The sequence below is a fragment of the Elgaria multicarinata genome, chromosome 1, assembly GCF_023053635.1.
Source record: "Elgaria multicarinata webbii isolate HBS135686 ecotype San Diego chromosome 1, rElgMul1.1.pri, whole genome shotgun sequence".
NCBI classification, from domain to species: domain Eukaryota; kingdom Metazoa; phylum Chordata; class Lepidosauria; order Squamata; family Anguidae; genus Elgaria; species Elgaria multicarinata.
Window position 1 is genome coordinate 35,587,659 of NC_086171.1, and position 16,208 is coordinate 35,603,866.

Sequence of the window (16,208 nt, forward strand, 5' to 3'; positions counted from 1 at the left end):
GAATTCTATGTAGCTGTGACATTGCTTTTCAAATGCTTGTCCATTTGTTTTGCAATTGAAAAGGTCATGTACTCTCTCTTCCTTCTGTATCTGCTAGAGAATAAGCTGAGCTGCAGTTAGATGTTAGTACATTATGATGGTCTTTGCTCTAGGGTATTTGTGAACCTGGGGTCATTGTTGTAATAAGAGAATAGAAAGATCAGCTAGAGTAATCATCATCATCATCATCATCTCTTGGGAAATGGTCCCTGTTCCCTGTTGGATGAATCTCTCTATTTGAGAAGAATAGAAATTCATAGGAAAGCCTAATTATTGTCATCATTCTCATATATCCTGCTTGTTGAATTGAGCCATGACCTATCCACAAAGTTTGCTTTGCTATAGTGCAATGATCCAATGGGCCTATAAAAATCATCTTATCTTCAAACCCTCTTACAGATAATACTCTTTATTAAAGTACTTTGTTGATGTCATTTGAATATTGAATAAGAAGTAGATGGGATATTTTTTCTAGCTAGCTTTCTTTTCTGTGATTGCCAAAAAGAAAGCTTATATTCTGTGTCGTGCTGCCACCTAGCTACCAAATTGCCACCATGTAGTTTGTGGATATCATGAATAAGTTGCATGACTGAGATCCTGCAGGTACAAATGGCTATATGATTGCAACTTAAATAAATGTAGGTTCAGGATAGATAATTTGGTTTATAGTTTTCATGACAGTTAATGTGTATGACTAAAGATTTCAATTCTATTTATTTAGTTATTGTTTCATTTCATTTCACTTTATTTTAATTCTTGTTCATTGTGCTGATATCTGCAGTGATGAGGGGTAGTTTAAAAAGACTTCAATATTCAAATTTAACTGAATATCCTAATTTATGTCTTTTCCTGTATTACGTTATAGACATATTTATTTTCCATGTTTCTTGGTGTTATCATATGGATTTCTGGATTGTATCCAACTGTGCCATTCAACTGACAGAAACAGTTTCATCAGCAGAACTGGAAGGAAGGTTATTCCTCCTCCTCCCCTGCAGCCCCCAGTGCACCCTCAAAATATGCTCCGGAGGGCTGGGTAGCCCTTTGGAACTGAATTTTGGGGGGCAGGATGCAGAAGGCTGCAGTGACAAGAAGAGAAGTAGAAATCCCTGTTGTGTAAGCGGACATCCGCTAGTGCGACATTGGATTTAACTCTCTATATTTGCACTGATCCAGATATGGAGATCTGTGTGCAGATGCAAGATTCAGTACATGCATCATTTGCTGGATCAGCTATTGTAAGAATAAATTAGATATGCATATGAATGCGCATTTGAGTTTGGATATTGTCTATCCATATTGTGTTGCTTACAATTGGATGAGCTGGGTGGTAGTGACTGTACTAAGCCTTGATAATAAGATAATTTTATATACTGTAATGTTGATATTTTCTATTTTCTAATTTCATTATGTCCCCCCCTTTCCTTGTCTTGGAAAATCTAAGTTATAAGGAAACCAGATTGCAGTTCCATTTCTAACACTGGGTATATTTGAAAATGTCATTTTATTGAAACAAAGACTTTTAATTTTTTCTTAAATATTTCTTAAATACTTAATAAACATGCAAAATTAAATATCATTATCAAACAGTCAGTTTATATAGTATTGTGATCATTTTAATCTGACTGTATATTAAAGGACCTTTCCACATAAAAACTCAGAATTCCAGAAAGGAGTTTTTCTTTTTTCTTTAAGTACTTTTCAGTGTTTTTTGTCACATCTTATTTATTTCTTCATGAATTCCTAATAACTTATATGATTACACATTTTTTTGCAGCTTAGCATTCCAAAACTTTTCAATCTGTTATTCATTTGCCTCTTTCCTTTTCACATTTTAAAATAACCAAATAATTAAATTTTGTGGTAATTTATATATAAAATATTTCATGGTCTTAAAATAGTAATCTCATTTTGGTAGGGTTTGATAAACAATTAAGTATTGCATATATTTCAGCTGGACAGTGTCCATGCTGGCTGGGGATGATGGGAGATGTAGTTTAAAACATCTCGAGTTCAGAAGGTTGGGGAAGGATTTCATAGGCTTCTAAAAGCACTCATTGTTTATCAAGAAGAATAGTATTTTTGTAATCTGTAGCAAATCCTGAATTTGAGATTGGTGGAGTAGAGGTCTAAGAATAAACTTGATATATAGCAGCGTGGATTGGGTCAAAGACTAGAACAGTTGACATCTTGATCACATCTAGATTTTCTCTATGTTAGACAAGACGTAAAAACAGATAGGTCTTGGTACTAAAATGTAATGCAAAATTCCACATTGTTTTTCAGATGAGCAAGAGGATGAAGATGCAATTGTCAATAGAATTTCGTACGTATAATTTTACTTTTCAGTACTATGCAAATATAGAAGCTTTAATGTTATGTAGAAGAATACTGTTGTGCCTTGCAAACATCTCATTCTCTGTTTCAGAATGCTGTAATAAGGATCTGTTGTAACTGGAATGGTACTGAAATTGTGTATGTTGCTTGGGAGGCTTTTAAACATAAAGTTTATCATGGATGCAATACATGTGGACAGAATAGTCTGATGAAAGCAACATCTGAAAATTTCTGCATTTCTCTTATTCAAAATGGGTTGGATCCAGATTTAGTTATGCTTTGTATAGACCCATTGAAATTAATAGCACTTTAGTCCCATTGCTACTTTGGATTCAGCTCATTTTCTTTAAAATTCACTTCAAAGCATTGTAAGAAGTTGAGTACAAGTTGTATACAAGTTATTTGAAGATTTGTTGGTTTTTCTGTTAACTTGATAATATTTCAGTGCATCAGGATTGTAGACTACAAAATAAGCAGAGCTTTAGTTGAAAATTTTTTGATTTGGAAGATCAAGATCAAGGCAGGATCTACACTTCTGCTTTAAAGTGGTTTATAACAGTAGTGACAACTGTTGGGGCCCAGGACACACACCATATACAGTTTTCAAACCGTTTTCAAAGTGTCATATCCTGCTTGGTGTCGATCTGGCCCTGGTCATTCACAGCTCCAGTTTCTTATAGGTAAATGCAGGATGAAAGGGATTTGTCTGGTTGTGTCCAGGAGGCTGTAAATTCCTGAGAAATAGGGCCATTCCAGCCTATTTAAAAGAGACAGTAATCGGGCCGGTCCTGAAGAACCCTAACCTGGCCTCAGAAGATGAAAACAATTATAGGCTGGTTGCTAACATCCTCTTATTGAACAAGGTGCTTGAGCAAGTAGTTGGTGATCGATCAACTCTAGACTCTTTTGTATGAGACTGATTCTCTAGATCCGTTTCAGTCTGATTTCAGGCCTGAATTTGGAACAGAAACTGCATTGGTCATCCTGTGAGATGACCTGTGCCAAGAGAGGGAGGAGGAGAGTGTAACCCTGTTGGTTCTCTCGGACCTATCAGTGGCTTTAGATACCATTGACTGTGGTGTCCTTCTGGAAAGGCTGTCTGCGTTGGGAGTTGGAGACATTGTATTGAATTGGTTCTGCTCCTATTATTATTATTATTTATTTATATAGCACCATCAATGTACATGGTGCTGTACAGAGTAAAACAGTAAATAGCAAGACCCTGCCACATAGGCTTACAATCTAATAAAATCATAGTAAAACAATAAGGAGGGGAAGAGAATGCAAACAGGTACAGGGTAGGGTAAAACTAACAGTAGAAAGTAACAGTACTACTTGGATGGCTGATTCCAGAAGGTGGTGTTGGGGGATTATTGCTCTGTTTCTAGTCAGTTGTGCTACGGAGTCCCTCAGGGCTCTATTTTATCCCCGATGACTGTCAACATGAAACCACTGGAAGAGTTTATCCAGGAATGGTTTTTTAAGTGTCACCAATATACGAATGACACCCAGCTTTGCCTCTACAGGTGAAGCAGTTCATCTGAACCAGTGTTTGAGCAGGGTAACGGACTAGATGAGGGCTAATAAACTGAGACTCAGTCTAGACCTGGTGGAGATACTTGTAGGTGGTTCATCTCTGGTTAAGTCAGGGGTGGAATACCTCAGTCCCAGAGGCCAAATCTCTCCGGCGTTCCCCAGATGGCTGTGACCTTCTACCTCGATCCCACTTCCTTTCACTTAACCACTGGTCATTGGCTTTTGTGCACCTTTTACCCCATTCTAAAAGGTTGAAATGCCTCGCCTAAAGTTTAGTTATTGGGAGTAAGAGTATTAAGCTAATGCTGGTAATTTTGTTGTAATTTTGCCCCCACCATTTTTTAAACTTCGGCTTCACCCCATTTGCCTTTGGCCCCACACACCACTGGAATGAGTCCGCTGAGAACTACTCAGAAATTGAATTTGGCCCTTGGGCTGAAAGAAGTTCCCCACTCCTGAATTAAGTATTGTGCAACTTTTTCTAGAGGGGGTTGCCCTGCCCCTAATGGAGCAGGACCACACTTTGGGGTGTGGACCACACTTTGGTGATCCTAGATCCATCATTGTCACTAGAAGCACAGATAGCCTTGGTGGTTCAGTGCACCTTTTATCAGTTTAAGTTTATATACCAACTATGGTCAAAATTCATAAGTTTGAAAGCTGTTCAATGGTTGCTGCATTTTTTTACTCTTGTTTTCTCTGAGGAGGCTATGAGCACTAAGTTCCTTCTGGTTTGTTCAAACTGATTTTATGTTATATTTTTGCAATTCTTTGTTATAGGTTTATTGTCTTTGATCTAAAGCAGAGGGACAGTTGGGTAAACACATTCATGCACCCTTCTTGAGGTTAATGGGATTACATATTATAGTCATTGAATCAGGTATATAACATTAACTAGTCTGTAACTTTGCTACAGTGAGGGAAGCAAAGATGTTGTTCTTCTCGGCCTCAAATGCATCAATTTAGTGTCATTCAATGGAGTTGTTTCAGGTGAAAAAAGGGGTAATACATTCTAGATCCCAGGAGAGTAACGAGGAACACTCAGAAAGTTGTGATTAATTTTGAAAGTTGTGATTAATTTATCACTTTACTGATAAAATTGCTCACATCTGCTCCAACTTGGACCCTGCATTGTGACTAGATTCTGATGAGATAACTGAGGTAAACAATTGTCCAGTTTTGTTGGATGAGTTTCACTTTGTTCATCCTGAGGAATATAGACAAGTTGTTTGGAGGAATGAGGCCAAGCATTTGTTCATTAGACACATGCCCATCTTGGATCCCAGAGGAGGATTGGCCAATTGGTTGGTGAAGGCTGTGAACTCTTCTTTGAAAGACGATATTATTCCAACCCATCTAAAATAAGTAGCTGTAAGACCTCTGCTAAAGAAGCCTTCATTGGATCCCAGCACCCTTGATAACTACCAGTTTCCAATCTTCCTTTTTAAATCACCCAGAAAGCTTTGGCTATTGGGTGGTATAAAAATGAAATAAATAAATAAATTAAAGTAAGGTCTTATTGCAAGTGGTGGCAGTGCAGCTCCAGGGTTTCTTGGATAAAGCTGATGATTGAATGCATTCCAAACTGGGTTCAGGCCTGGTTTTGGAACAGAAGCAGTCTTGGTCACCTTGGTGGATAACCTATGCTGGGAACTGAACAGGCAGAAGTACATCCCTGTTGTTCTGCTGGATCTCTCAGAGGCAGTTAATACCATTGACCATAGTATCCTTCTGGAACATTTGGCTGATATGGTACTTCGGGACACCATTTTGCAGTGGTTCTGGTCCTGTTTAGCTCAACATTCCCAGAAGGTAGTGTTAGGGGCCTATTGCTTGGCCTTGTGGCCATTGGCTTATAGGGTTCATCTGAACTCTATATTGTGCCCTGTGGCTTTTAATATCTACATGAAGCCATTTAGGGAAGTCATCCAGAGTTTTGGAGTTGGTTCTCATCACTATGCTGATGATAACCAGCTCTAGCTCTCTTTTTCAAATGATGCCAAGGAGACTGTTAGAGTCCTGAACCATTGTCTGGATGTGATGGAGGATTGGATATGGGTGGAGAAACTGAGGGACAATTCAGACAAGATGGTCATTAATAGAGTTGTCTTGGGACTGGAGATACAGCCTGCTCTGGATGAGGTTGCACTCGTCTTGAAGGACCAATTTTGCAGCTTGGGGGTGCTCTTTGATCCAGCATCACTCTTGGAGGGCCAGGTAGCTACTGTAGCCAGGAATGTTTTTGCCAGCTTTAGCTGGTGTGCCAGCTGTGCCCATTTCTAGGGAAGGTAGACCTAGTGATAGTGATCCATGCATTTTACTTCTCATTTAAATTAGTGGAATGCACTTTACATGGGGATGATGATGATGATAATAATAATAATAATAATAATAATAATACTTACCCGCCTCTCCATTTTGATCGAGGCGAGAATCCCCTTGAAACGTGTTTGGAAACTACAGCAAGTGCAAAATGTGGCAGCTAGATTGTTGTCTGGCATGAGGATTAGAGACCTTATTGCACATATATTGAACCAAATGCACTGGCTTCCAATTTGTTTCCAAGCCCAATTCAAGATGCTGAGTTTGCCATATAGAGCCTTAATTGGCTTAGGGAAAGCATATCTGAAAAGCATATCCTTCCATATGAGCCTGCCTGTAATTTATAGTCTTGATCCAGAACCCCTGTTGTAAGTTACACCACCAAGAGAAGCTAGGTTGATAGGTACACAATTAAAAGGAAAAAAGTTAAGGATATACATATAAATTAAAATTTAATACATATAAAATTGAGAGCACTCATACACATTAACAGATAAAATGATGGAATGAAAACAGTACTTATTTAGACTTTGGCCATACACGTTTCGACTTGTTAGTCTTTGTCAGTGGCCCAAACACTAAAAATATACAGAAAAACATTTGTTAGTGCCTTAGATAGAAGCAAAGGAACTTTATCTTTTTTATCTCTCTTTTCCTGTTCAAATAACAAACTTTTTTTGGACCTACCTAGGCTGTTGAGTGCTCAGCAAAAGTTTTTCAAAAAAAGGGGGGCTGACTTAAGTATTCCCAAATTAAGGGATTTATATGCCACTCCCCAAAGTGGTAGGTAGAATGCACCCTGAAATAAAAAATGAAGTACTTAATTATACCTTTGCTCTACAGGAGTGCAAAAACATATTTACCAAAAATAAAATAAGGAGTATTCACAGGCGTTTTGGTTTGGCCTCAACTCTCGTGCATGAGAAGGTACGTCTGAAATAAGAAATCCAAAGCGAGGCTTCCTTTATATGCCTAATCAGTCAGGTAATTATACTTATCAGCTGTGCTCTCCACATAGGGGAAAAAGGCCGTTAAAGATAAAAATCCCTGCCTAAATCTTCAAAGGCACTCATAATGTATCAAAACCACGATGAATAAATAATTATAGACAAGTAATACCAAATAGTATAGATCTACTCTTATAGAATATAAGACCAATTACAATCTTCATTTAAACCATATGGCATTGTTGTCCCAAGTGTGAAAATTCAAAAGAGTTCCCTCCTTTTCAATCTGTTCTCCAGTAGTTTTCTAGAGCCAGTCTGTCTCCCCAGGTTCCAGAATTTAACATCCTTGCGTTAATTAATTTCCCTTTTCATAGCAATGAAAACATTCCTATCTGACATTAATGATTTATTCCAGCTATTGTGTTTACTCGCTATTTTTCATGTTAATGTCAGCTCACTTGTGAGGATATCAAAGCCCAGTAGGGTCAGAGACAAACACCATGGTCCAGGCACACTGATGATTAAGATATGGAACTGGCGGGGAACGATCCAATGGATCAGAGAAAGTTGATGTGATGTAAACAGTTTGGGAGTCAGATTCCAGAGCAGGCATATGATAGACGGAGGTGAGGCAAGATCAAGGCAGAGCAGAAGGAATTTATTTAGTACCTTCTCACATAAATAAGGTCAGACTGAGGAACCAAGGTTGGAGCTACAGTTATACAGGGCTAGCCAAGCCTCTGTTGATTCGCTGGTGGCACTCTTGCACAGGAATGATGAGGCTGGAAGCTCCCTCTGCCTGAGAACAGCCAGAGCCCTCATTTTGAAACCCCTGACACCCTACAGAGTGGTTGAAAATTACTTAGTTTGCTTTGGGTCCAAAGCATTGATGTGGGGTGAAAATTTTTCCAGTGCTTTATTTTTTTTGAAGAAAATTTTCTTGTTTTGTAAGGTCGACTCAGCCTTCCATCCTCCTTAGGTTGGTAAAATGAGTACCCAGTTAGCTGGGGGAAAGGTAATAACGGCCAGGGAAGGCAACGGCAAACCACCCGGCTATAAGGCCTGCCAAGAAAACGTCAGCGAAAGCTGGCGTCCCTCCAAGAGTCAGTAATGACTCAGTGCTTGCATGAGAGGTTCCTTTCCTTTTCTAGTAAAAATAAATGTATTCCAATTGTAAATAAAATATTATACACACATGGCAATTCAAAGTTGTAATTAATGTTTTTCAGGTGATTATACATAGCAAATATGTGAGAGTATACATATGTTATTGAAATACATATATGTCTCAGAGTGAAATGGGAATAATAAATAGTGACAGCAAAACTGAAGATGTCCAAAGAATTTTAGTGGAAGAGACCTGAATTCTGCTGAAATAATTGTCAGCATATCATGCACACTTTGTTGGGTTGCTAAAATTGGTTGGTGTGTTACAGTTTTCAATACCTTTGGTTTTCCTCTTAAATTTAAACAATGTAAGAAAAGTACATGCTCTTAGACACTGTTCAGTGCTGCTGCTTCAATTATACCATTGATGTAGCTGACACCAATTGTATTCTGACATGACAAGTTTTCTTGGAAAATCCATTGTGCCAGGATATGCAATTAGCATTATGCTAAAGCTCACTTATGCTAGCACTATGTCAATGATGTAAGGAGAGCAGTAGTACTGGATACTACCCATTGTTTTTATTGTTTTTACAACCATTCCAATAAAAAATCTATGTAATATAACATTTAAATCACATCCTTTAATTTCCCTCCTCAGATATCGTGGTATTTTGGGACAAAAAAATAACATGGGGTACTTTATTTAAAAGCTTTGTTTACTATTACATGTACAAGAAACATGTTGAATTAGATTCCTCTAGGGCAGGGGGATCTAACTTGTTGCCTTCCAGATGTTTTGGTCTATGGCTGCCGTCATCTTTAGCCAGCATAACCAGTGGTGAGGGATGTTAGGAGTTGCAGGCCCAAATATTTGGAGGGCCACAAGTTGACCAATGATGCTCAGAATATCTTCTGATACAAGCTGAAAAAAATCTTATGCAAATGACCTTATACAAATTATGCAAATTATTTCAAACAAAAAATACAACCCGCACCACTACTCCAAAGAGCCCCTTGTGACTCCTGACACAGGAAAAGGTTTTAGGTGTACTAGAGAGTTCACTGGGGAGAGGAGGCCAGAAGGCCTTATTACATGAGTGGGACTCTGCCCATGGTTCTTCGTGGTCATTTGCTTGGCTGTCATATGAAGAATGAGGTCTATTGGTATGTTAACATCTATGTTGATTTTGTAAGGAAGATTCCTGAACAGGATCTGATAAGAATTGTTCTGTCCTTTGAATAAGTTGTTTCCCTTCTCATATAAGGTTTAGAGGCTGGGATTGGAAGAGCTGTTTCAGATGTGCCCAAAGACTTGGACATATCCAGAGATAATTTTGGCTTTTGAACAACAAACCTCCATGTCCCTGGCCACCCAACTTTGGGTGGCCAGGGGGTCAATTTCTACCCCATGTACCTCCCCCCTGGGGCCGCACTCCTGTGCTGCTGGCAAACAACAACAAACAACAACTTACAGAGACTCAAAAGTGCTATATTTAATTTGAAAACAATTAAGTTTAAATTTGGCACTTTTGAGTCTATGTAGCAGTTTTCTACCGAATTTTGGCAGCAAATCACTGTCCTCCTCGCACTGCCAAAGAATTTCGGTAGCATGGAAGGGAAGCGGGCGGGGGGGGGGCACACTGAAGACCCTGGGGGCCTGTGTGTTTACCACCCCTGCTTTAGGGAAATCTGTTGAAAAAACTGGCAAGCCAGGTTCATAACTGGCTTGGAATGTGACATATGAGCTTCTGTTTGAGAAATATAAGCTCAAAGCCCCCTCGTGCAGGTAGAACTAGTTGCAGTGTTCTTTGTATCTTGGCACATTTGTTTTCGCCCCTTGATCATTCATCTGCAGAGCAAAATGTACCTGAATCCACTCCTACACTGACTTAACTTTTCAGTATATAAGCAGTACTAGTCTTCTACAGCAGAGGGAGTGCTTCCATTAACCTTGACAGATTTGACTTGCTTAGCATGTTGTTTATGTGGATTTCCTATGCAGAATTTAGTGCTATACCTTAATATAGTTTAATATGTAATAACATTGTGTTTTAGATGCATAGTGAGGCTTACTATATCAGTCTCGCAAGATTTTAATTTTAATAATTTTTTGTAAATTCAAATGACTAATCCTGTCACCTGAATTCAGTGAAATTTATTGAATGTCTTCTTGAATAAGTGGAAATATGCAAGGATTAGGAGTGTGGATGAATTTTATAAATTCTTTTTAACCCTATCCTAGAATTTTAATGTTGCTAATAACTCCTTAGGCTTTCTGAAAAGGGTTCCGTTTTGTTTCAACCCAGAGGACTGTATTTCAGTCTAAATTGTGTTGGTATAATCCTTAGCTCTTCAGAATACAGAAAAATGCAATAAGAAGAAATACTGTCACACTCTTCATTTTTAATTCATAAAATTGCTAACAACCTTGTGCCCCTCTTCTTGAGGTCGAAAATTGATTTTTAAATCCTTCACATTTATACATTTTTATTGTACAGCCCAATTGTGCATAGTGCTTTACAAAATGCAAGAGAAATATCCTTGCCTTGAACAGCTTATGCACAACACAGTGGAAACAATAAAGGAAGGGGAGGAAAATGACGGCAGATGTAAACTTCATTCAGTTATATATATGTACATTTGAAATAATCCTTTCCTTAAAGTTTTCCTATTTAGAAGTAGTAGGATGTTCTTCTCTGCTCTCTTTCACTTCCCTATCTGTTTTAACAGGTAAGGAAAGTCTTAACAAATAGTATGAGATGTCTATGTGCTACAATCAGGGTCTTGTCTCCTGTCTATTTTTTATTATTAGACTTTGCATGTTAAATATAAATAATTACAAATAACATTTATTAGCTCTAATACCCGAAAAGCAATGGTAGCCATAAAATGTGATGTTTACATTAATTTCTGAGCTATTTTATTGGAAGCAACAATAATGCATCTCTTTGACTTTCAGGCTGATCTTGAGTACATTTACTCTAGCAGTTTCAGCTGGTGCTGTTCTTCTTCTACCTTTCTCAATAATCAGCAATGAGATCCTGCTCTCTTTTCCACAAAGCTACTATATTCAGTGGTTAAATGGCTCTCTAATTCATGGTTAGTATTATGGTATTTAATATTGGTACTTGAATTCTGGTTAAGTATACAATCTGTGCATCAAATCAGAAGCACAAGGGCACACAGAGTATCCTAGGGAAGATTTTATCCATTCCATGTAGGGAATTTCAATAAACCAGATGAGTACCTGTATATCAACTTGGAATTCTCTTTTCTCTTAGGAGCTTGCCGAAACCTGAGCTTGAATATCTTTTAGAATTGAGATGGGGTTTATTTTATTCAAACTGTTTTTTGTAGGGTAGAATAATTAGCATATTGTTATCTACCTTGAGTCCTTGGATGGAGTTGGTTATAAGCCCAGTTAAATAAAGCATTTCTGATACATATGTGGGTTAACTATTTTTGTACCTAAATCTTTATAATGCTGAAAGGGGTTGAATATGCTTTTCTAGAGGACCCTTACAGATCCACACTGGCTTTGTGGGGTGCTGCCCTACCATTCTGGTTTCATGTGGGAAGAAGGAAGCTCAGGAATTGCTGCTGCTTTGTGCCAATGATATGTTCTTGTGTGGTTTATGAAGAGATCAAAGATATTCTGCTGCATTCCTTTTCTAAGTGTTTCAGGTGAAATGCCTGATGTATGATACTTTATGTAAAGTTATTTCAGGTTGCAGTGTGGAAGTAAGATTATTGTATTGGTCACAGAAGGCAGGAAGTGTTCAGTTTCCTTGCCTGGAAGGTGAGAGAGCTAGGGTAGTGTAGGAGTTAAGAGTGTTGGATTAGGACAAGAGAGGTCCAACAGGTCCAGATCCCTGTTTAGTCCAACCTATCTTACATTATTGTTGTGAGGATAAAAGGGCGGTGTATCCTGCCTTAAGCTTCTCCAAAGAAAAGTGGGATATAAATGTAATAAATGTAGCTTGTGAAGAATAGTGTCTAGTTATTTCCCCTGGAACCCTGGCCTATTGTGACGTGTTTCTGCAGCCCAAAGCCAGTGAACTTTTAAAGTGAAAAGCATTAATTTTAAAACATGTCAGACACTGAATAAATTGGGTGCAGTTTCAAATCTATGTAGAAGAAGTGAAGAATAGTTTTTAAAAACCCCATAAATGTGAACTTCTTAAATGTGAGGATTTTGCTTTTGCTATCTCATCTGTGTCCAGCAGATGGGGATAGAATATAGTGCAAACTTTACATGCACACAACACGGGCCTTGCTTTCTGTTTCAAAAAGTACTGTAGGCAAGGGTGAGGTTTTATCAGACTTGGTAAAATTCTTAATTGCCCTTTTCTTATACTTAAATGCGTTAACACTCAGATTGTATCAGTTAGGCTGGCAAGGACCGCGTGGTTGCTAATAAAACCTATCATATGTAGTAGTTTCTTTCCTCGGCCATATGAGTACTTAGGGTGTGGTTGTTCTGTACACTCAGCCAATCCTCACCCCATATTTTCTTCCAGTATTATATACTTTCTTTTGGTGTTAAAGGGTTACTGACGGTGGACTGCTCATACTTCTTCATACACAGATGTGCAAGTCCTTGCAAAAGTATTTATGAACATAGCAAGCATAGGAGAACAACTAGGTTGTGCAAAACAGATTACACATGCAGAACAGATACTCAGGATGTCATCTGATTTTTTCTTATCCTCTCCTCAGACTCCCCTCTAAAGACAGGAGGACTGAGCTTTGAAACAATAAGATTGTATTTTCGTAATGTACATGTTGCAGTAATTTTGGGAGAGCTAGACAACAAGTGGCATGTAATGGAGCCAATTAAGATGCCAATCTAGATTTCAAACTAAGTAATTCAGGATTTCTAGTACCCTTTAAGCAGAGTAGTGAAAATGTCAGAGATGTTATATTGATTTTTCTGGTAACATTTCCATGGAAACCAATAATCAGCATGTTATATAGTGGGCTTTTGTAGGCAAGCCTACAAAATGGCTACAAGATGTTTCCCTTTTTGTATCATTTTGCTCACATTCATTGTTTTGGCACTGGATGGTTCTTGCTGGCTACATGATTTAGCTCAACCTTCTCCAACTTGATGCCTTCATTGACCTTCTGGCTGGGGATGATGGGAGTTGTAATCCAACATATCTGGATGGCACCAGGTTGAGGAAGGCTGATCAAGCCAGTTGGGGATCTCATGCAGCCAATCAGATTTAGGTACATGACAAATGAGAAGCCAAATCAGAGTGAAGACAATGTTTTCCTGCTCTCATTACGAATGTGTAAACATTTTTACCACCACCCCTATCCTTTTCACGTCCGGTAAACTTAGATCACTAAAAATCGTTGAGCATGTCACTGTAGTTGAATGTTGTGGAAAAGGGTTCTTTCACCATCGTCTAATACCATCAATTGGTGATAGAATATTTCTTTTATTATGATTTAAGTATTATGCAGTCTTCACAAGTAACATGTATCTTTTTTGTTTTGTTTAGGTTTATGGAATCTTGCTTCCCTCTTTTCCAATCTATGTTTATTTGTATTGATGCCATTTGCTTTCTTCTTTCTGGAGTCAGAAGGCTTTGCTGGTTTAAAAAAGGTGCGTGGATATTAAATATATGTGAATGTAATGCCAAAAATATTGTGATCACCCAGCAAAGCTTTATTTACAAAACTAACAGCCAGCTTTTAAAGTCTATGCGAAATTCATTTGATATGTGATAATTGATTATAGTAATTGGTTTTTGGCAGTAATTATATGTAAGTAGACAGTTTAAAAAATAATACATTAGCAGGAGAACTTGGTCTTCATTCAGGCTAGTCTTCCTATGAAGTAGTTTCAATAATATTGTTATTGCTATAAGATAAGTATAGTATGCAAATCTTCATTTCTTAAACTAATGTTTAAACATGGTTTATTAAATAACAAGACCATTCAGTGTTGAATATGTGACACACTTGTGACCAGTACTTAAGAATTTTACCAAAATTTTGCATCAGGCTCACTTGTGGCTCTGCCTTCCTTGCCCAAGCATGTGTTTAACTTTGCCTACTGTTCTACCCAGTCCTTACAGAAATTCTGCCTGTTCCACAGTAGCTGTATTTGCACATAAGATAAGCCAGGTTTCCTGGCTTATTCTGCTTTACTGTGAATGCGCAGCATACTGCTGCATACAGCACATTCACTCTTCTCTTTGTGCAAGCAGGTAAAACTAACCAGGAAACTAGAGGCTGCTAGAACCCAGGCTGCTAGTTTGTGGCTCCCAAACAAACCAAGATTCATAATAATAATAATAATAATAATAATAATAATAATAATAATAATAATAATTTTTACCTGCCTCTCCCTCTGGATCGAGGCGGGGTACAACACAAATGCAAACATATAACTAATTAAAATATTTAAAACTAATACATTATTAAAAGCAGCACATTATTAAAAGACAAATTTAAAATTCAACTTGAGAACTACAAACTCAATCACTGCTTTTAAAACTCAGCTAAAAACTTTTCTTTTCCCTATAGCCTTCAAATATTGAGTTTGTTCTGACTCTATACTGTTAGCTTCACCCTACCCAGTGCCTGTTTACACTTCCCTGTGCCTGTTTGCATTCTCCTTCCCTCTTTATTGTTTACTACAACTTATTAGATTGTAAGCCTATGCGGCAGGGTCTTGCTATTTACTGTGTTATCTGTACAGCACCATGTACATTGATGGTGCTATATAAATAAATAATAATAATAATAACTGCGTAGGCCTGCCGGAAGAGATCAGTCTTTATAGCGTTCTTAAATTCCGGAAGTTGAATTCCTTAAATTTCTGTTAAGTTGACGAATCTCTCCCGGCAAGCCATTCCACAAATTGGGAGCGGCAGAAGAAAAGGTTCTCTGGGTAATAGTTGTCAGCCTTGTTTTTGTTGGCTGGAGTAAATTCTTCCCAGAGGACCTGAGTGTATGGGTGGATTGTACGGGAGAAGGCAATCTTGCGGGTAGCCTGGACCCAAACCATGTAGGGCTTTAAAGGTGATAACCAACACTTTATATTTCGCCTGGAAACTAATTGGCAGCCAGTGAAGAGATTTTAAAACTGGTGTAATGTGGTCACCCCTAGGTGTACCGGTGACTAGAGATGTGAAAGCCCTGAAAAAAACCCGGAAAAATTCGGAAAACCCCCAGTTTTTTTCCGAAGCCTTTTTTGTCCCCCCCCCCAAAATTGGAAAGATTGAAAAAAAATGGAAAAAAAACGGATTATGGGATGTTTTATTTTAGCATGATGAATAAAATGTTTAAGACAAGGTGTTCAGATATTTACTTCTCCAAATGATTTCTAAAAACTGTACAGTATCAGATTATTACAATGTCTGTGCGCCAAGGACAAACAAGTCCTAGGTTGCAAACTGAGACTACAACTCTCAAATGCAAGAGGAAGATGCATTTCTGCCTCTAGGGGGCACTTCCATGGAAGCAGAGACTGAAACTGATAGTGATAGCTGTAGGTCAGAAAATGAGTCTGATTAAATTTCATGCATATTAATTGAATCTTGGTGTCCCCCGCCCCCCCATTTTTCTCAGTTCTTTTTATGGGAATGGGGGCTTTATGTCTTGACACTGGAGGACTAGCAGAGACATAAATAATTTTCTTGGTTACTAATGGTGGTTTCTTCAGTTGTTTTTTAAAATTGTTTTTTTCCTGCTCCTCATAAACTGGCAGAACCAAACAGGTTCCTTACAGTTCACGTGTTCCTAACAGTTCAGGAGCTTGTAGCTCCATTTGTTACCCCTCCAAAAAAAGGTAAAAAAAAGTAAATTAAATTTGTAATAATTGTTTGAATACACTACTTTTAATATACCAAATGTAATAATTTTATGCCACACCAACTTGGACATAATTACATTTTATGT

The 16,208-nt window shown here is 38.0% G+C and overlaps 1 protein-coding gene across 3 annotated transcripts in view; it reads left to right on the top strand.

Annotated features, from left to right (window-relative positions):
• LMBR1 (limb development membrane protein 1) overlaps positions 1 to 16,208 on the top strand; it is a 281,805-nt gene that overhangs the window by 223,291 nt on the left and 42,306 nt on the right. For 2 of the 3 annotated variants that reach the window (XM_063125954.1, XM_063125945.1), the window contains 3 exons: positions 2,326 to 2,365; positions 11,251 to 11,390; positions 13,802 to 13,905. In XM_063125954.1, coding sequence (XP_062982024.1) covers positions 2,326 to 2,365; positions 11,251 to 11,390; positions 13,802 to 13,905 — 284 coding nt within the window. The remainder of the gene's footprint in view (positions 1 to 2,325; positions 2,366 to 11,250; positions 11,391 to 13,801; positions 13,906 to 16,208) is intronic. The other variant, XM_063125963.1, reaches the window with a different exon arrangement.